Source organism: Aethalodelphis obliquidens, unplaced genomic scaffold (assembly GCF_003676395.1).
Source record: "Aethalodelphis obliquidens isolate GAN/ISIS:26980383/991018 unplaced genomic scaffold, ASM367639v1 scaffold43, whole genome shotgun sequence".
In the NCBI taxonomy this organism is placed as follows: Eukaryota; Metazoa; Chordata; class Mammalia; order Artiodactyla; family Delphinidae; genus Aethalodelphis; species Aethalodelphis obliquidens.
Genome location: NW_020837987.1, coordinates 13,102,537 through 13,121,894, shown reverse-complemented (window position 1 = coordinate 13,121,894; position 19,358 = coordinate 13,102,537). Strand labels below are relative to the sequence as shown.

The window sequence follows — 19,358 nt, the reverse complement described above, 5'->3', positions numbered from 1 at the left end:
ATTTACAATTGTTATATCTTCTTCTTGGATCGATCCCTTGATCATTATGTCGTGTCCTTCTTTGTCTCTTCTAATAGTCTTTATTTTAAAGTCTATTTTGTCTGATATGAGAATTGCTACTCCAGCTTTCTTTTGGTTTCCATTTGCATGGAATCTTTTTCCATCTCCTCACTTTCAGTCTGTATGTGTCTCTAGGTCTGAAGTGGGTCTCTTGTAGACAGTATATATATGGGTCTTGTTTTTGTATCCATTCAGCCAGTCTGTGTCTTTTGGTGGGAGCATTTAATCCATTTACATTTAAGGTAATTATCAATATGTATGTTCCTATTCCCATTTTCTTAATTGTTTTGGGTTTGTTATTGTAGGTCTTTTCCTTCTCTTGTGTTTCTTGCCTAGAGAAAGTCCTTTAGCATTTGTTGTAAAGCTGGTTTGGTGGTGCTGAACTCTCTCAGCTTTTGCTTGTCTGTAAAGTTTTAATTTCTCCATCAAATCTGAATGAGATCCTTGCTGGGTAGAGTAATCTTGGTTGTAGGTTTTTCTCCTTCATCACTTTAAATATGTCCTGCCAGTCCCTTCTGGCTTGCAGAGTTTCTGCTGCAAGATCAGCTGTTAACCTTATGGGGATTCCCTTGTGTGTTATTTGTCGTTTTTCCCTTGTTGCTTTTAATATGTTTTCTTTGTATTTAATTTTTGACAGTTTGATTAATATGTGTCTTGGCGTGTTTCTCCTTGGATTTATCCTGTATGGGACTCTCTGTGCTTCCTGGACTTGATTAACTATTTCCTTTCCCATATTAGGGAAGTTTTCAACTATAATCTCTTCAAATATTTTCTCAGTCCCTTTCTTTTTCTCTTCTTCTTCTGGAACCCCTATAATTCGAATGTTGGTGCGTTTAATGTTGTCCCAGAGGTCTCTGAGACTGTCCTCAGCTCTTTTCATTCTTTTTTCTTTATTCTGCTCTGCAGTAGTTATTTCCACTATTTTATCTTCCAGGTCACTTATCCGTTCTTCTGCCTCAGTTATTCTGCTATTGATCCCTTCTAGAGTATTTTTAATTTCATTTATTAAGTTGTTCATCATTGCTTGTTTCCTCTTTAGTTCTTCTAGGTCCTTGTTAAATGTTTCTTGCATTTTGTCTATTCTATTTCCAAGATTTTGGATCATCTTTACTATCATTATTCTGAATTCTTTTTCAGGTAGACTGCCTATTTCCTCTTCATTTGTTAGGTCTGATGGGCTTTTATCTTGCTCCTTCATCTGCTGTGTGTTTTTCTGTCTTCTCATTTTGTTTATCTTACTGTGTTTGGGGTCCCCTTTCGCAGGCTGCAGGTTCTTAGTTCCCGTTGTTTTTGGTGTCTGCCCCCAGTGGCTGAGGTTGGTTTAGTGGGTTGTGTAGGCTTCCTGGTGGAGGGGACTGGTGCCTGTGTTCTGGTGGATGAGGCTGGATCTTGTCTCTCTAGTGGGCAGGTCCACGTCTGGTGGTGTGTTTTGGGGTGCCTGTGGCCTTATTATGATTTTAGGCAGCCTCTCTGCTAATGGGTGGGGTTGTGTTCCTGTCTTGCTAGTTGTTTGGCATAGGGTGTCCAGCACTGTAGCTTGCTGGTCGTTGAATGAAGCTGGGTGCTGGTGTTGAGATGGAGATCGCTGGGAGACATTCGCCGTTTGATATTACGTGGAGCTGGGAGGCCTCTTGTGGACCAGTGTCCTGAAGTTGGCTCTCCCACCTCAGAGGCTCAGCACTGACTCCAGGCTGCAGCACCTACAGCCTTTCATCCACACGGCTGGCACAAGGTGGCCATCCCTGGTTTCACATCAACATGATCTCAGGCACAAACCTCCTTGTTTTTCCATTTTGTTTTTAAGTTACTTGTTGAAACAACCGGCCCACCGTCCACACGACTGTCGCGGCTTCAGCCGCCGGGGCCCCTCCAGAGCCGGCAGCCTCAGTGAGGCCGCCCTCCCCTCGGGCTCCGGGGCAGTTCCGTGACGGCGGAAGGAAGAGACCCCGAGCCGGGAGTTCCAACTCTGCGGAAACGCGGGCTCCGTTCAGCATGCATTCTTTATGTTTGGTTGCATGGATAAACGGATGGACCAATGGACAGATAAGTGGATGGAAATGGATGGATTGATAGATGGATAGATGGATCCAGTGATGGATGGATGGGCTGAAATGATGCCTGCCAGCCCCTAGGGGTTCTGGGTAAGGTCTCTGCCTGGCAAATGGGGGAAGGTACAGGGCAGGTGGGACAGGGGAGTAGTCAGAGGTGAGGCCTGACACGCCTTGCCTACAGCAAAGTGACAAGAACCTTTGAGTAACTGTCTCTGCCCCTCCTGCCCTCGCCCCCACCGGGATCTACACACGCCCTTCATGGCAGGATCCCTGTCTCTCCTATGGTCCCTCTGGCCCTCGCCCTTCCATCACCTCACCATGTCGAGGACCCCTGCCGACCCCCCGCCTCCGATCTGCTCCACCCATTCAGAAAGCGTTGCCCCTCGCCTGGGGGGTGGGGTCTAGCTTTTATCCCGCCTGCTGCAATGTGGTCCTTTGAGGGGTCTTGAGTAAGGGGGAGGGGGAGTTAGGGTCACCTGGGAACCTCCAGGCCAGCTGGTTCCGGGTGTGGGCTTTCGGCGCTCCCCTGGCGGCCACCGTCTCTCCAGCATCTCAACTCGCTAGGGTCTAGAACTTCCGAGATCCTGCATCTGACAGTCCGCACCCGACACTCTGGGAGAGGGGGACGTTAATGTTCACGCAGGACCATGGGCGGCGCCATGAGACCGCTCCAGGTATGGTCACCAGGGGCGTCCCCGCCCTGGATCCCCAGGACAGTTCTCAGCAATCCATCCCGAACCCGACCTCCTGGCCAACCCTCCTCCCTGCTGGGGCATGTCCAGACCATGGGAGTGGTTCCTCTGCAGTCCAGATTCCCTCCCACCTCTCTGGCCGCTTTTGCTGGGTCCCTTTTGCTGATCCCCGCCCGCTTCCACGCCTCCTTCCCTCCCTCTCCCATCCCCCTCTCTCCTCTCCTCCTGCTTTTGTTTACTTAGCTCCCACTGCCTCAAATGCCACCAATACCCACTTGCTGACCGCCCCAGTCTCTCCCCGACCGGGCCTCTGAACTCCTGGATCCGGCCACTTCCGCCACTTTGCCTTTTACAAGCCTGATAGGCAACTCGGGCTCGATCTGGTCAAAATTCAATACGAATTTCTCTGCCCCAAGCCCTCTTTTACTTGAGTTGTCCCCATCTCAGTTAACCAGCTTTTTACTATTCCCCCTCCATCCGTTCAGTTCTCACTCATTCTCTGTCTCCCTCTGCCTCTCCTCACCAGCCAGGAACGGGTTAGTGCTCTGCTTCCGGGAACCTGTGTTCCCCAAACCATCTATGTCCCATCTCCTCATCGAGCATCCCGCTCCATCCAAATGTTCCACCCAGAATATCCTCGGTGTCATCTTTGGTCTCTCTCCACCCTCTCACGTCCACGTGCAACCTCTCAGCCAATCTGGGCGTTTCACCTTCAAAATCCAGAATCTGACTGCTTCTCCCCTCCACTGATTCCACCCTAGTCCAGCACCGTCATCTCCCACCTGGACTACTGCAGCTGCTTTCTCGCTTCATCTCTTGCCCCCAACAGTCTGTTCCCCAACCACGGCCAGAGGGACTCTCTCTCCTCACATGGTCTGAATGGCACTGCATGATGCCGTCTCAGGTTGCATCACGGGCCTCACATCCCACATTCTCTCTCTGGTTCACTTGGGTGCAGGCGCCCAGGTCTCTTTGCCCTTCCTGAGGCTCCCAACCCCAGGGCCTTTGCACTGGCTGTTCTCTCCACCTGGAAACAATTTTTCCTGTCATATATTCATGGCTGCCTCCCTTGTTTTATTCCAGTCTCTGCTCAAATGTCAATTACTAGGAGAGGACTCGGTATTTTGGAGTTAGTACTTGGGTGGGTAAGTGGGGGTGGGGACAAATGCAAGAGCTCTTTCAAAGGGAGAATGGACATGACCCGGGTAGAATCTCAAATCTGGACAAGTCGCTTCCCTTGTCTGTGCTTCAGATTCCTCAATGGTAAAGAAAAAAAGAGGTGGGGGGAGCACAAGAACGCCTGTCACACTGGAACCAGAACAAGGACGTGGGACAGAGACAGCCTTCTAATTATGGAACAAGTATTAATTGTTTAAATGACATTATCATTAACGGAAAGGGAGGAATCCATGATGTTGTCAGGTTTTTGGCCTGGGGGACTTAATGTGTCACTCTAGAGTTTGGGTCACAGGAGGATTTTAGACCATAGGTCAATTCCCCCCTCCCCCCGCCATGAACTTGTGGGGCGGGTGAGCACAAAGGGTTGGAGGTGTCCTCAGCCATCTATCTATCTGTGCTCCTGCCTCATTCATGGAAGGCTGGGCTCTCTAAGTGGAATGGACAAAGTTCTGCCTGGCCCGACTCTTACAAACTGTGTGGTCTTGGGTAAGCCCCTTGTCCTCTCTGGGCCAACATCTCTTTGGATGGCAAATGAACACAGCAAAAACGTCACAGAAATGGTTTAGTTTCTTGCAGACCTCGGAGAGCTCTTAGAATTTAAAAAATTACTTTCCTGAGCGTAAAAACAACGCATCTTGGGCAGGGATCAGAGCCTAACTAGAAACCACTCCAGGTGTTTTAAACAGGAAGGGATTTAATACAGGGAATCAGGTGCTTACGAAACCAAGGGAGTCTGGGGCAGCAGCCTCTAGGCTGGGCCCTAGGCTGGGCTCTAGGGATAATGCCCAGGATGGCTGCACAGAACCCACCTGCTTCCAGGGAACCTCTGGGCATCAAGAACGCCCAGTACTGGCTGTGACCCTGGGGTCACTTCTGCCATCCATGTCTCTGGAGGGACTCTAACCGCTGGGGCCTGTTCTACACCTAGAATCCAGCTGCAAGGGCGTCTGGGAAATGCAGTTGCTGCCTCCAGCCCCTGCTGTAAGGAGGGTGGGTGGAGGTTGGCAAAGCCCACCCAGGGTTTGCCCCAGTGAAGTGGAGAAGATACATAAAAGCAGATTTAAGGAGGAAGATACAAATCTAGCATCATTCACCATCCGAGCGTAGTCCCTGGTAACCCTGGTGTACATCTTCCGAAATGCCTTTCTCTGCCTATGTTTATTTACATTTTTAAACCAGTTAGAGTCATGATCCTTTCCCCATTTAACAGTTCTCTGAGACAGACCATAAGTATTTCCGCCGATCATTAAAAATTCCTCCCCATCCCCCCCAAAAATATTCTCCCCAAAGCTGTTTTTTTCCTTAAATGGTGATGAAATACCCCATTGTGTAGACATCTCACTTATAAAAACCCATTTCCCATCGTCTATATTTGGACTGTTTCTGTTTCTAATCTTCCAAACAGCACATCAAGGCATCTATGTCCACATTTTGAATTCTTATTTTTAAAAAAGTTTGGAAAAGCTGGAAAAAGGCTGAAGATGGAAAACGCATCCCCTGGAATCCCCCACCCGAGAGACCCTGGGCACAGGGTTAGTTCAATGAACCCCAGCATGGACAGGGGCAGATCCTGTTTGCTCTATTCCACAAAAGGGCAGAACATAAACACATTCCAGTTACTACACGTGCTTCCGACCCCTGGGTTAGTGGCCGCAGAGGCCTCCCTCCCCCGAGTGGCCAGGCCCAGCCCACGGCCATTACCACGCTTCCTTCCATTCTACATAGCACTCCGACCGACCTGCCTCTGCATTATGCTTTTCCCCAAGTTTCCGGCCATTTCCTTCAGGCATGTTCCCAAGAGTGCAATCAGTGGGTCAAAGGAGCATGTGTGAGGAGTCTTTGGCACAGATTGCAAGTTTCCACACTTTTTTTCCCCCCATTTTTGTTTTTCCCTAACGTTATAATACACTCCTCTAGGGCTTACTCTGTGCCAGGACCCTGTCCTGAGCACTTCTGTGTGCAGAATCCACCCCTGGAATAACCCAATGAAGTAGGCACTATCATTATGTCCATTTTGCTGATGGGGACTCTGGGGCACAGAGAGGTGAAGTAACCTTCACGAGGTCACACAGCTAGTATGTAACGGAGCTGGGATTTGAAATCAAGACTCTAGCTCCCAAGTCCATGCTCCTAACCACAATTTAAGGCTGCTGCCTACAGATGGCCTCCATCCTTTAAATAACCAACTCTAGCTCCCTCTGCAGTATAGATGCACTATCATTTATTCAGGCACCACTCAACTGGTGGGTAATTCACTTTTTTTAATACCACAATTGGGAAGATTCAGGTTTTGTGGTGTCTGAAGCTTTTACAATTTGGGGGACCCGCTACAGGAAAAATTGTAAGTTACAAGTTCGAAAGGAGGTGTAGGACCTTGGAAGGGACCAGTGCAAGTTAATTAATTGACTTTGAACCTTAAGCCTCCATCAGCATCACGCTAAATCCCAATGTGCTTTTTCCCAATAATTATTAGCAAGATTTTCAAACAGTAAAGGCAAGTGAGTTTTCCTGGGAGCACCCACATGCACCAGCACCCAGATTCTACCGTTAACATTTCCCTGAACTTGTTTGTCCGTTCATCCCCTTTATTTTATGCATTTCAAAAAGAAGTTGCCGACATCAGGGCACCACTGCAGCTTGCAAATCTTTACCTAGAGTTCAGCATTTTTAAGTTTTTTCTTTTAATGTAAAAATCAGAAGTGAAGTATAATTGACATGCAGGGAAACCCACAAACCTGTCTTTGCTGCTACCCCGTGTTTTTTGCACACAGGGGAACAGATGCATTTCCCCAGGACATTAAACAGTGAGAACTTCCTGAGGACACTGCCTAATGCCCCAGCTGGCAGAATCTGCCCTCGGGTAGCTGGGATCACTCCATCCCCCGGGTATCCCAGCATTTGACAGATGCTCTGCTGGCCATCTCTGGACATTAAGAGTTTCCTCCCTTTTTCCAGCAGCTTCCTTCAGACTCTCTTCCCAGGATGAAGTTACTGGGTCAAAGGCTGGGGCTTAAGGCTTTAGCAGACACTAAATGGCTTCCATTTGCACCTCAACTTACCATCCTCTGCCCCCTCCCCTATACACACACGCACACTGCAGTGTTCTTGTCTGTACAACAGTCCTTTTTAAGATGGGAGAGGGGGAGGAACAGCAGGAACAGTTCCTTAAATTGTGATGTGGGGGGAAGGAGGAGGCTCTGACGTTAGTCTCTCCCTTCAGCCATTTGTTTTATAAATTGCCTGCTCTATTTTTATAAACATCTTGTCCTGGAGCAACCTGCCTAAAGGCCATGATAAAAAATAGACGAAGACTAACAGAAAACTAAAAGCAGTGGACACTCCTGACAAGATACCATGCACAAAGTCAAAGGAAGAGCCTGGAAGAAATGTCTGTGACATGTATGACAGTCTTCGGATCCATAATAAATAAAGAGCTACTATAAACAAACAAGAAAACAGCCCAGGAGGAAAATGGTCCAAAGGTTTGAACCAGCATGGAAAAAACCACCAGTGATCATATGAAAAGGTGCTCAACCTTACTGGTAACCATGCACGATAAAATAAAAATAGTGAGACCATACCGTAGTAAAGCTATGAGCAAACAAGGGGTGGGGGGGCTCCTGTAAGCAGGGAGCATTTTGGCTGGATCCAAATGACATTTTAGATACACTTTCCCTGTAGCCCAGAGATTCACTTGCAGGTACCTGTCCTACAGACACATGTGAAATGGCACAGGTACACAGGTATCCCCTCCAGCTTCACCAGGAGCAATATGGGCCTGGGTGAGTGGAATCACAGCACGGTCGTACCGTGGAATTCTCTGCAGCTGTGAAAAAGAATGAGGATGCACCCTACACAGACATAAATTCCTCAACATGCACTAAATGGCAAGTTACAGAACCACATATGGTATGATCCTATCCCAGACACAGAAAAATTAAAACACTTCTATTTTCCAATGTATACGTATGTAATTTAACAGACTCACACGTGGAACATGACAGAACCCTTCAGAGCAAACTGCAGAGCCGGCTACCTCTGCAGAGGATTAGAATGGAGGGCAGGGCTTCCCTGGTGGCACAGTGGTTAAGAATCCACCTGCCAATGCGGGGGACACGGGTTCGAGCCCTGGTCCAGGAAGATCCCACATGCCACAGAGCTACTAAGCCCATGCGCCACAACTACTGAGCCTGCGCTCTAGAGCCCGCGAGCCACAACTACTAAAGCTCGCGCGCCCAGAGCTCGTGCTCCGCAACAAAGAGCAGCCCCTGCTCAACGCAACTAGAGAAAGCCCACACGCGGCAACGAAGACCCAACGCAGCCAAAAATAAATAAATTTATATTAGAAAACAAATCAAAAACCCAAACACCTCTCTCCCTTCTCTCTGCCCTGGGTCTGTCCTTCCTCCTGTAACACTGAGAGAATTACTTCTTCAGGAGCCTCAGTTTCCCCTTCTATAGAAAGGGGGGGGTGGGGAAAAAAAGGAGGGCAAAGGTCAAGGGTGATGTTCACGTTTCTTTGGTATGTGTATGAACCGTATCAATGACTTACAGTGAGACCAGTCCTTTATTACTTGCAGAATAAGTGTTTTTAAAAGTCCTTTATAGTGGGGGTGGGGGGGGGGAGGATCAACCTCCTTTCATGGACTTCAGTTTCCTCACCTTTAAAAAGGGGATAGGGACGGGGGGCTTCCCTGGTGGCCCCGTGGTTAAGACTCTGCGCTTCCACTGCAGGGGGCGCAGGTTCAATCCCCCGTCAGGTAACAGATGCCACATGGTGCGGCATAAGAAAAAGGGGGCGGGGCGGGGATGGGTAACTCCAGCCCTCCTAAACTGGCTGTCAGGGCTTGAATAGAAAGGATAGGCGGGCAGCGAACGTCAGCTACTACTCTAAACAATGTGACATGCCTGTAGTCAAGGTGCCTGCGGTCAAGGTCCGCCTCCCCCCTCACTGCAGTGCAATGGGCCACCTCCCCCCACCAGAAACCCAAGTGCAGCCCTCCCCTCTCCCACACCCAACAGCAGATGGCCCATCCCCTCTGCCTATTTCTGTAAGACGCTGCTCGCTCCCGGGACGGCTGCCCCTGCCTCTGCCGGACAAGCCCTCTGCCACGCCCTGGCTTCCCACCAGCTTTTGGTGGAGACGAAGGTCCTGGTACCCACATCCCTGTGTGCTAGAGGGGAACAGGCAGAGCTGCCCTCAGGAGGGAGACAAGTCACACGCGAGGCCTGAGGTGTTGGTCAGAAGGTGCTTTATTGAAGGGCGGGGGCTCCAACATCTCGTGGCAGCTACAACCTGGGGACAGAGGGGAGGCTGAGGGTGGATGGGGGGGGTCACATCCTCCTCCACGTGACACCCCTTCTTCCGGTTTGGGCCCTTCCATTTCCCCTCGGGGACCCTCCCTGGTCTGACTCTGGGGTCAGGTGGCTCTGGCAGGCTGACCCTGTCCCAGGCCTGGCCGAGGGAGCATCGCTCCATCACTGGCTACAGCAACCGGGTCTGGGAGGGGCCCCGGGACCGCTGGAGACCACTGGGGAGAAGGGGAGCGCCACTCACTGGATCTCGCGGAACGCCCGCTTCTCCACCAGCTTCACTTTGTACTTGCGCTTGAACCTGGGGGAGGGAGAAGAGAGCAGTCGGCGACCTAAGCCCATCTGGCACCCATCCGGCGGGAGAAGGTTCCCGATGCCCGCCCCACATGGCAGGCCCCGGCTCTCACTTGGCTCGCTCCCGAGGCTCGATCATGTTTCTTCTCTGGAAGCTCTTGAACCGGTCACGGAGGATGTTGCCCTCAGGCTGCGAGACACGGACAGGGAGGCCTCAGCTGGTGCTAGGCAGAAACCCCAGGGCCCTGACTGCTCCACAGGGTCCAGTGGAGGGGGGAGTCCGCCCCGCAGTCCCCCCACTAGTCAAGGCCCCGAGTCTGGCCTCACGTACACCAGGGGCTCAGCCTGGCCCTGACTCATGGGGTGATAGGTACTGACCCATGGGCCGGCCCTGAGCTGGGCTTGGAGGAAGCAACACGAAGGAGGCTGGAGAAGGGGGAATGGGTGTGGCCGGCAGGGGAGCGCAGGGGCAGAGGTGGGGTCAGAAGAAGGGTGCACAGTTGGCCCACTACAAGTACAGCTGGCTGGAGCCCCAAGGCGCGTCAGACCACACAGGGTCTGTGGCTGTGTGAGCTGGGCTTCCTCCCGGGGGCACTGGGGAGCCACAGCAGGCTCCGAGTGGGGGAGGAACAGGGTCTATTCTGAGCTTTAGAAAGACCCCTCTGGGACTGCAGACGCTGAGAGTGGGGCCCGCAGACCAGGGGCTACAATGGGACCTGGCCAGGAGGAACGGTCTTCTGAGGGCCCCAGGCTGCAACTATCCATCACTCGGCCCCTCACCCACGGGGACCCCGTGCCCTCAGCCCCCAGGCATCAGCCCAACCAGCCCAGCCTGGGGGCAGCCATGATGTCGCCCATAGTCCCCGGGGGACACGGGGAGCAAGGATGGGTATCATCACCAGGCACGGGTGTCTCCCCTGCAGCCCCCCAGCCCCTCAGCCAGACAAGTACCTTCAGGGTCCTGAGTGAGTCAGACAGCTCCGAGCTGAGCTGCACGTCAATGTCGGGGTCCTGATACCTGGGGAGTACGGGGCGTCCGGTGGGGGGAGGGGTGAGGTGAGCCTGGCCCAGGACACAGGGCCAAAGACCCCTCTTGGGAACAAGAGGCTGGGCAGTGGGGTTGAGAACACGGAACTCTGGGGGAAAGAGATGGTCTCCCAGGAGAGGCCCAGGCTGAGCAAAGATAGGAAGGCGCCAGATAGGGGATTTGGACTCCTCCCAGACTCCCAGGGAGCCCCCAGCCCAGGCCTCACTTGAGCCGCCCCAGCCGGCGGGGTCTGTCCGCCTCTGCCAGCCGCTGTGCCTGCCGCCGCTCCCGCTGTCGAGCCAGCTCCGCCAGCCGCTGCGCTACCTGCGCCTTGATCCCGCGCAGCCTGAAGACCTGCTGGTGCCGAAGCCGGGCGGCCCGCACCGCAGCCTGCTGCACCCTCTGCGGGGACGGGCAAGGTCAGGGGCCAGGTCGAGCACCACCTCGCCCCGGGGGGCCTTTCCTCCACCTGCTCCCAGGTCACAGCAGCTGTTTCTCCACAGCGCTTGCTTTCCTTTCTTAAAAATTTTATTTATTTGTTTTTGGCTGCACTGGGTCTTCACTGCCGTGCCTGGGCTTTCTCTAGTTGCCGCAAGCGGGGGCTACTCTTCACTGCAGTGTGTGGGCTTCTCGTTGTGATGGCTTCTCTTGTTGCAGAGTATGGGCTCAAGGCACGCGGGCTTCATTAGTTGTGGCACGCGGGCTCAGTAGTTGTGGCTCACGGGCTCTAGAGCACAGGCTCAGTAGTTGTGGTGCACGGGCTTAGCTGCTCTGTGGTATGTGGGATCTTCCCGGACCAGGGCTCGAACCCGTGTCCCCTGCGCTGGCAGGCGGATTCTTAACCACTGCGCCACCAGGGAAGCCCAGTGCTTGTTTCGTGAACTGACCTTCCTTATCCGTTTCTCTCTGTCTGTGGTTCATAAAGCCTCCCCAGCCCCCACCCCCGAACATCATCACCAGGGCAGCAGGGCCTGACCTGGCGTGTTCCCCACTGCATCCTCTGAGCCCAGAGAGGCATCTGGAAGATGCCAGGAACTAGGTCTCAGCTGACAAAGGAGCTTCAAGGATCCCAAACAGCCCAAAAAAAGCAGGCTGCAGGCAGGAGAAACCAGGCTGTGGGACTGGGCAGAACAGACTGGAGCCCAGGGTGCTCACCAGCATCCGGGCAGCCTTCTCCCGCCGCCGCTGCTGCTCCGTCTTCTTCTCCACGGAGGCCGGGCGGACGGCTGTGGGCGAGGCCTCTGCTCCCGTGGCCTGGTCTCCTCCAACCTCGGGACCCTCGTCCTGGCCCTCGCCGGGCTCCCCTTCCCCATCCGACTCCTCCAGCAGCCCCTGGCACATCTCCCGGAAGGCAGACTCCTGGGGAGAGGGGGCAGGTCAGGCGCAAGGCAGGGAGCGGGTGGGAAGGGTGGGCGAGTGGGCCTGGGCTCACCTGGGTGGCGGCCTGCTCCGAGGCCGGCGGGGCCAGCTGCCGCTCCAGCTTCTCTGCTGCCTTCTGCCGCAGCAGCTCCACCTCATGAGCCGCCCGGAGCAGGGTCTGGGAGGGGGCGGGGATGCAGGTGAGGATCCAGGCCCTGGAGGCCTCTCCTGGGAGTTACAGACCCAGCCCTTTTACCTCCCACCTGCACCTCCACCCCAGGGCTCAGCCCACTCCCCTCGATGGCCCAGGCGCCCTCTCCTCTCCCTGGCCTCCCTGCACCGGCCAAAGGGGGCTTCTCATCCCTAATCTCACATCTGCTCTGCCTGTCCTCTTAAAGGACAGTCTGGTCTCTACACGCCGCAGGGTTCCACTTCTAGGCAGTGCCCTGAACAGGCACGCGCACAGACAGGAAGAAGTGGTGGCTGCCCGAGACCAGGGGAAATGGGGAACTGGGGGTGACGGCTGATGGGCATTCGCTTTCTTTCTGGGGTGATGAAAATGTTCTAAATTTGACTGTAGTGATGGCCACACAGCTCTGCATATACTAAACACCACTGAATTGAGTCCTGTAGGTGGGTGATCACATGCATGGAAATTATATCCTGATAAAACGATTATATTAAAAAAGAGAGAAAAAGAAAACGACAACAGCTCCCCGTGAGCGACAGCCTCTGCGAGCAGCCTCCTCTGCCTGTGGCCAGCCTCATCCTCTCAATGTTTCGCGCGGCGCTGTTTGTCCCGTAGTTGCTGTTCCCTGGGAGAGGGACACGGCCCCCTGCCCCTGGTCAGCTAAGAGTCTGTCTCACGGGGAACAATGCTGAACAGCATTCACAGGAGCACCTGCATCTACTCAGCGACCTCAATTTCTCTCCAGGAACCCGAGCTCCCCGAGGGTGGGGGTTTGTCCCCTTTGTTCGTGACATCTGTACCCGACAGATTTCTGTGAGATAAACACTGACTCTTGCCACCAGCTTTTCCTGTTGCTAAACTACCTTCACCCTTGCACAAAGCTTACTAGGTCACACGTTTTGTTGCCAACAGTTAAAAGTCTTTTTTTTTTTTTTTTTTTAGTTGAAAGCCTTTTGCATTTATGTCCCACAGAGTTCCTGAAACGTGCCACAGTCTCACCCATCTCTGGGCCTTTGCACATGCCTCTCCCTCCGACTGGAACACCCCCATTCCTTCCTCTCTTACCATAACAAACTGCCCCCAGTCTCAGCTCTGATGCCCCATTCTCCAGCAAGCCCTCCCTGACTCCCAAGGCTGGGTCTGATGCCCCCTCGTGCCCTTCCATCCCAGCCCTGCCCACTCTGGGTCATCACTGTGCACGAACAGTTCTGTCTCCCCGACTGGACCACAAGCCCTGGGAGGGCATGCTGACCGAATGGCCAAGCAGCGAGTGAGAGGCCCGGCGGGGCGGCGTACCTGGTGGTCCTCAAAGGTCGGGTTGTAGGAAGCTCCCGCGGGCATCACCTCCACGGCAGGCGCCTTGGAGGGCTTGGTGTGGAGACGCTGCGGCCGCTGGAGGAGGACAAGACCAAGGCAGGCTAAGGCCTGGGAGCGCCATGACTCAAGCTCCCACAAGTGCTGGGACCCGGGCCCGGGAGGCGGCAGAGGCCTCAGCACGGCGCACGGCCTTCAAGCTGGGAGGTGCCTGCGGCAGCTGGAACAATGGACAGCTGGTACCGCAGGCGCGGCAACCCCAGGACGAGCACGCAGGGACTCCGCTTGTCTTTCCTGAGTAGGGTTCCTGTCGCCAGAGCGGTGGGGAGGGGTGACACTTGCAAAACCGTATGGTACGGTCATCAGGCCATAGCTGAGATCGGCAGCTGCGCCTGGCAGAGGGCATGAGGTTCTGTGTCTGTCAGTGCAGGACACCGCAGACAAGGGCTGACAGACACTTAGAGTGTAGCCCTGCGCCCCCGGGAGCTTGGGAGAAACGCAGGGCCACGGGCTCACCTGAAACCAGCTAACCAGAACCTGCACTTTAACAAACCCCCAGGGGACCTGAGTGCACGCTCAGCTCTGAGCAGCATCTCCCCGTCTGGACTTGCCACGACCCTGCACGGCTGGCCTCCACCCCAGCAAAGGCTCCCCGTCTACAGCAGAAGCCTGGGGGTCGCCCCTGACGCCCCCTGCCCCTCCCCACAGCCAACTGCCCGCTAGGCTGGATGCTTCTGCCCGAGGACTTGCCTTGGGTCACCCCCTTCACACCCACGCTGGGGTGCCCGGCCCGACCTGTCCCACCTCCTCAGAGCATCCCACAATCCCACCGCTCCCGTGTGCAAAAGCACTTAGGATAAAAGCCCACAGTCCCAAGTGGGCTCCCGCAGCCTTCTCCCACCCCCGACCAGCGGGTCTCCGCACCCTACAGCCGCGCCCTCACTGGAGGCTCCGCCCCCCATCTCTGCAGGCTCGCTCACGACACCAGGTCTCCTGCCCCTTAGTACCATCTTACTTTCCAGTGAAGGTTCCCCTCATCTCCCTGAAGCACGTCCCACCGACCTGCCACCACTCTGCTCTGTGCCCTGGAGGCGGCACTGCCTGCCTGGCTCCAGCAAGTGGGCTCCCGGTCACAGGACGGTCGGGCTCTGACGCTGAGGCTCTACGGCCTGAACGCTCCCAGCCCCGCGCTCTGACCCCTATCCCCCAGGACGCCCTTCTGACGAATTCTCACCTTCACACCTTTCTTCTTGGTCTGCTCCAGGAAAAAAGGGTCCTGGCGCTCCAAGGGCCGGTCCAGAGGGTCTGCAGAGGCAGCGAGGGGCAGCTGCTGGGGGAACATCGGGGCCCCGAGGGGCTCCCTCCCAGCCCTCCTCCCTTAAGACGGCACCGAAGCACTGACTGCAAGATGGCCCGGGAAGGACTGACTCTCAGACCCCACAGGGCTTCGAACGCCAGGCAAAAGAGCATGTGGACGGGGTCCAGAAAGCAGAGGAGACCCCAGGCGGAGGGGCAGGAGCCGGCCCACTTGCAAAAGGGGAGCGCGAGCAGGAAAACGGTGCCACTTCAAGACTCCTGACTCTGCTGAAGACCCTCAAAGCAACCCCCGCAGGGCGCCCCCCTTAGACACGGCGCGCCGCAGCTGCGACACTCACTGTCTTTGACCCAAAGGTCGTAGAAGGGCCGCTCAACCGTGTCCTGTGGCCCCGGCTTGGCTTTGGCCACAGGAGGGTGGAGGAGCCGGGCCTGAGCCCTGCGCACCTCCCGGGGCAACTCGCCCTGCTCTGCCAGCCTCTCCCATAGCTGCTCCTTCCGCTTGAGCTTCCTGGCGTTGGGGACCTGGTGGGCGCGGATGCTGGGCCGGGGAGAAGCGGCACAGGCGCAGCGGGTGAGGCGAGCTCCCCCTGCCCCCGCCAGGCATCCCAGCACCTCCTCCCTCCACAGGGGGCCTCCTCACTCGATCCAGCAGCTTCAGAGACCACCTCCCCATGTCTGCCCCCAGCCCAGGTCTCTCTCCTGAGCCCCAGACCTAACAACACAACAGCCCCTGGGGCCCTTGCCCTGGATGTCTCCCAGGGACCTCACACACCATTTCACAACCAACCTCAGCATTGCTCCACTGTCCGCCCCATCAGCCATCCACGCCCCACCCCCACTTCAGGGGTCAGTCACTAAGCCCTGCCTGACCCATCCCCTGGCCGTGGCTGCCCACCCAGCCCTCCCTTCCATCCCCAGAGCCCTCGGCCACGTCCAGGCCCATCCTCGCCTGCCCCGCCACAGCACCCTGGCCCCAGCCTCACTGCCTCCAATCCGCTCTCCAAAGTGCAAATCCGACCCCATCCTCCCCTCCAGTGCCCTTCACCTATCACCCTCCCTCCCCAGAATTCCTTTAGGGTCAGGAAGTGAATAGGGCCTGCACAGAAGGGTGTGAGGCCAGAACCAAAGGGGAAGGAGGGTCTGGGGCTGGTGGGACACTCACTCTTTGGGTGCAGGGACCTTGGACGCGTTCTCTAGGATGAGGTCGATCCGAAGGGGTTTCTTGAGAAGCAGCGACCTCTTCTGACCTTTGGTCCTCTTCTTGTTCGGCTCTGGAGGTGGAAGAAAGGAAAGAATTAAGGCCTCAGGCCTCCTCACTACCCAAGACCAACTTCCCACTCCCCTCATTCCGGCTCCTCTGGAGACCTGCATCCCAGTACAGACGTGGAGGGCCCAGGCTGACCCCAGGCTCCCACCTGAGGAAAGAGGCCCCCGCAAGGGCGGGGCCCAGGGTGCCCAAGCTGTGACTCCCCACACCACACCCATTTCCTGGGCCAGCTGGAGGCAGCCCTGTGCTGGGGACACAGAGGAGTCAGACCCACAGCCCTGCAGACAAGGGGCTTCCAGAGGCAACAGGGAAGAGGCCACAGAACCACTAACGCTAACTAGGAAGAAAGCAGGTGATCAGGCGACATGAGGCCCAGGGAGCTGGACTCAGGACCCAAGACAGCCGATTCTCAGTGCAACAGAATTTTCTGCTTTTACTTCTAAAGCCTAACAGTAAAAAGGACTCTAGAACAACACATACTAGGATGGAATCCGCATCCTTCCATTTGCTAAAGGACCTCATGAAAGTGACTTTCCTCCCCTGTGCTGCCAAAACGAGGTTTAATGCCTACCTCACAGGATCAGGCGGAGATGTACTGGGTTGACCAAAAACGTCGTTCGGGGTTTGCCATAACATCTTACGGAAAAACCCAAACAAACTTTTTGGCCAACCCAATAATTGCAGCTGACCACTGAACAACATGGGTTTGAACTGCGAGAGTCCACTTATACCAAGGTTTGTTTCAACAGCAAATACTACAGGAACACACGATCTGCAGTTAGTTGAATCCACAGATGTGGAACCAAGGTACAGAGGGCCGACTACAAATTACACGTAGATTTTCGACCCCATGGAACGTCAGCACCCCTGACCCCTGCATCGTTCAAGGGTCCATTGTATTTCGACTCCACAGCACAGTGATCACCCGTGAAAGCGCGCAATCGCTGTTATCCTTCTGCTTTTTTTTTTTTTTAAAAAATCTAAAGCAGAATCTGTAACTACTTCCTCGCCTGTTCACCAGGGCAGCTCCCTGCCTTTACTCTTCTGTTCACAGAGCAGATCTCCTCACTCCTGTGAAAGTCGACCTCTTTAATACCCCTTCCTTACCTGCTCACTCAAAGACTGCTCTCCCCCAAGAGGTCCTTTCACTTCCCTTAGACCAGACCCCTTGACTGACCTCATACGTGCTCATCAAGGCCATCCTGCTGCTACAGCAGCCTGACGTTTTGCTCATTAAAGCTATCGGCTTTCCCGTTCAAACGGACTCCTCAGCTTTTCTAGACGCTCCTTAATACAAGTCGCTTATCCTTCAACTGTTTCTCCAGGTATTGACAGTGAACCTTATTACTCACTGAAGCAAACCCTAACTTGCTTCTCCTCCACTTGTTTTAGAAGGTCCCGACCCTGCATTTTGGCAAATTAAAGCAAGCGGGTCAAGAAGGATCTCTTATTCAAGTTGATCCTTTTGTTCTCATTAAAGGAAAAACAGGTACGATTCCTTACAGCAAGTCCCTGACTTGGTTTTCTGCAAATTAACAGAGACCTCCTGATTTATGATTATCTACTCAACAAGGCAGACCCCGACTGGATTCCCTGGGCATTGAGACCTCTCTGAAACCTCAGAAGAAAAAATGAGTTCTTTAGGTTAGTTCCTAACTTGCTTTCTGTTCATTCCAGGTCCTCTTGTTTATACAGTAAATACCTTTTTTTTGCAGGCGTTTTCCACCCAAGCCACGTCATTAACACAGGTCCTTTTAGAGGCTGAGAGAGCCTCACTAAGGACTAATCATCGCCATACACCCGCCACAAAAACCTTTCTCACCTTCATTCTTGGAGCCAGTGTCCACGAAGAAGAGTTTTTCATCGGGGGCCTCTGATATCAAGCCACTGGAAGATAGAAATTCAGAATGTCAGCCATACATGTTGGGGAGAGGAGCACGAAGCTAAGAAAGGAACAGGTTTAACCTCTCCGGGCTCAGCTTTCCTGTTATGCTCATTCAAGTACAAGCTTCCCGCCTGGGACCCCTCCAGGCCAGAGCTCCTCCCTCCGGTTTGCAGAATTTACTACGTAAAACGCACTCAACTAGGCTGGGTGTGTGGTACGTATTGATATCAGAAAAGTGTTTGTGGTTTACCTAGATTCTAATTTAACTGGGCGTCTTGTACCCGGTGACCCTATCAAGTCCCACAGGCCGTCACCCGGAGTTCCCAGTCTAACCCCTCGGCTTCCCCAGCGATGCCAGACAGGGGCTCCCAGGCCCCCGGAAGTCCCCCCAGGCAGCTCGGCCTCGCACCCCGCCACAGAGAACTTGGCCCATCTGTCCGCAGTCCCGCCCCACTCACCCGCTCGTGCGCTCCTGCAGCCGCACGTCCTCCAGGAACTGATCGACCTCCAATCCCAGCGGCTCCTGAGCGAGCCGCCGCCAGCCCCGCTTCTTATTTCTTGGGCCTCGCCGCCGCCGCCTCAGCGCCGGGTCCACCGAAGTGGGCCGCAGCCCCAGGAAGCCGGAATTGGCCTCGCTTTTCGAGCACTGCCCGCCACCACCACCACCCCCCCTTCCCACCGCCATCTTGTTAAAGGAAGAACTTCTTCTCCGGCGCCCGGAAATCCGGTTTGGGGCACGCGCGCGCCGAAATCCCGCCCCTTCCCGTGACCTACTTCCGGCGTCCGCCATCTTGGTAGGGTGGCTGGAGCCGCAAAGGGGCGGGGAGGCTAGTATCTTGGTAAAGGATAAATGGCTCCTCCCTCTTCTGCAGATTCCGGTCCGCCCCAGGTTGTAGGTTTGGGGCTCTAGCCCTAGGCGAAATACCTTTCCTGGCCGCCTAGGAAATCTTTTAAAATCTGAGTATCATTTTTAATTTGTTGAATTTTTAAAAAAATCTAGTTTTCTTAAAAAAGAAAAGTTATACCCGTCAGTGGCAGATTCGGCACACAAGACTTTCCAATCTCAGAACGTTTGACCTGTCAATGTTCCAACCCTAGAATCTTGGAAATCAGAGTTTTCGGAATGTCGAGGTTGGGAGCACAGAACATTTACGTGCGAGAAATGTTAGAAACATACATTATTAGAACCCTAGAAGCACAGGCTCAGAATCATTAATCTTGGGTAAGCTACACAGTTGTGCCTCAGTTGTTTCATCCGTAAAATGGGGGCGATAATGGTTCATCTGCCTCATAGGTAATTCTGGAGATTAAACAAAGTAATATATACAAAACCCTTAAGATTGTGCCGGGATCTAAATGTTAACTATTGTTATTTCCTCGCCCCCTGAGACTTTATCTTAGAACCAATTA

General features: G+C 54.3%; 1 protein-coding gene and 1 non-coding gene across 6 annotated transcripts; both read right to left on the bottom strand.

Annotated features, from left to right (window-relative positions):
- Positions 1-2,663: 2,663 nt before the first annotated feature.
- NOP53 (NOP53 ribosome biogenesis factor) lies at positions 2,664-18,753 on the bottom strand. 5 transcript variants are annotated; one of them, XM_027080017.1, is made up of 14 exons: positions 18,407-18,753; positions 17,886-17,950; positions 15,959-16,067; positions 15,135-15,334; positions 14,714-14,784; positions 13,462-13,557; positions 12,049-12,153; positions 11,772-11,975; positions 10,843-11,018; positions 10,541-10,607; positions 9,703-9,779; positions 9,540-9,596; positions 9,030-9,156; positions 2,664-2,723 (listed from the first exon to the last, which is right to left on the bottom strand). In XM_027080017.1, exons 1-14 carry the CDS (start codon positions 18,736-18,738, stop codon positions 2,679-2,681), a joined length of 1,731 nt encoding a protein of 576 aa, XP_026935818.1. In that variant the 5' UTR covers positions 18,739-18,753; the 3' UTR covers positions 2,664-2,678. The 5 variants fall into 5 exon arrangements, with proteins under 5 accessions (XP_026935818.1, XP_026935819.1, XP_026935817.1 ...); XM_027080018.1 differs by lacking the exon at positions 2,664-2,723 and adding an exon at positions 8,301-8,437; XM_027080016.1 differs by lacking the exon at positions 2,664-2,723 and having other exon boundaries at positions 8,301-9,156.
- Positions 10,384-10,494, bottom strand: LOC113606302 (small nucleolar RNA SNORD23). Its single transcript, XR_003427489.1, has one exon. It is a non-coding gene; the product is annotated as a small nucleolar RNA SNORD23 (small nucleolar RNA).
- Positions 18,754-19,358: the final 605 nt, after the last annotated feature.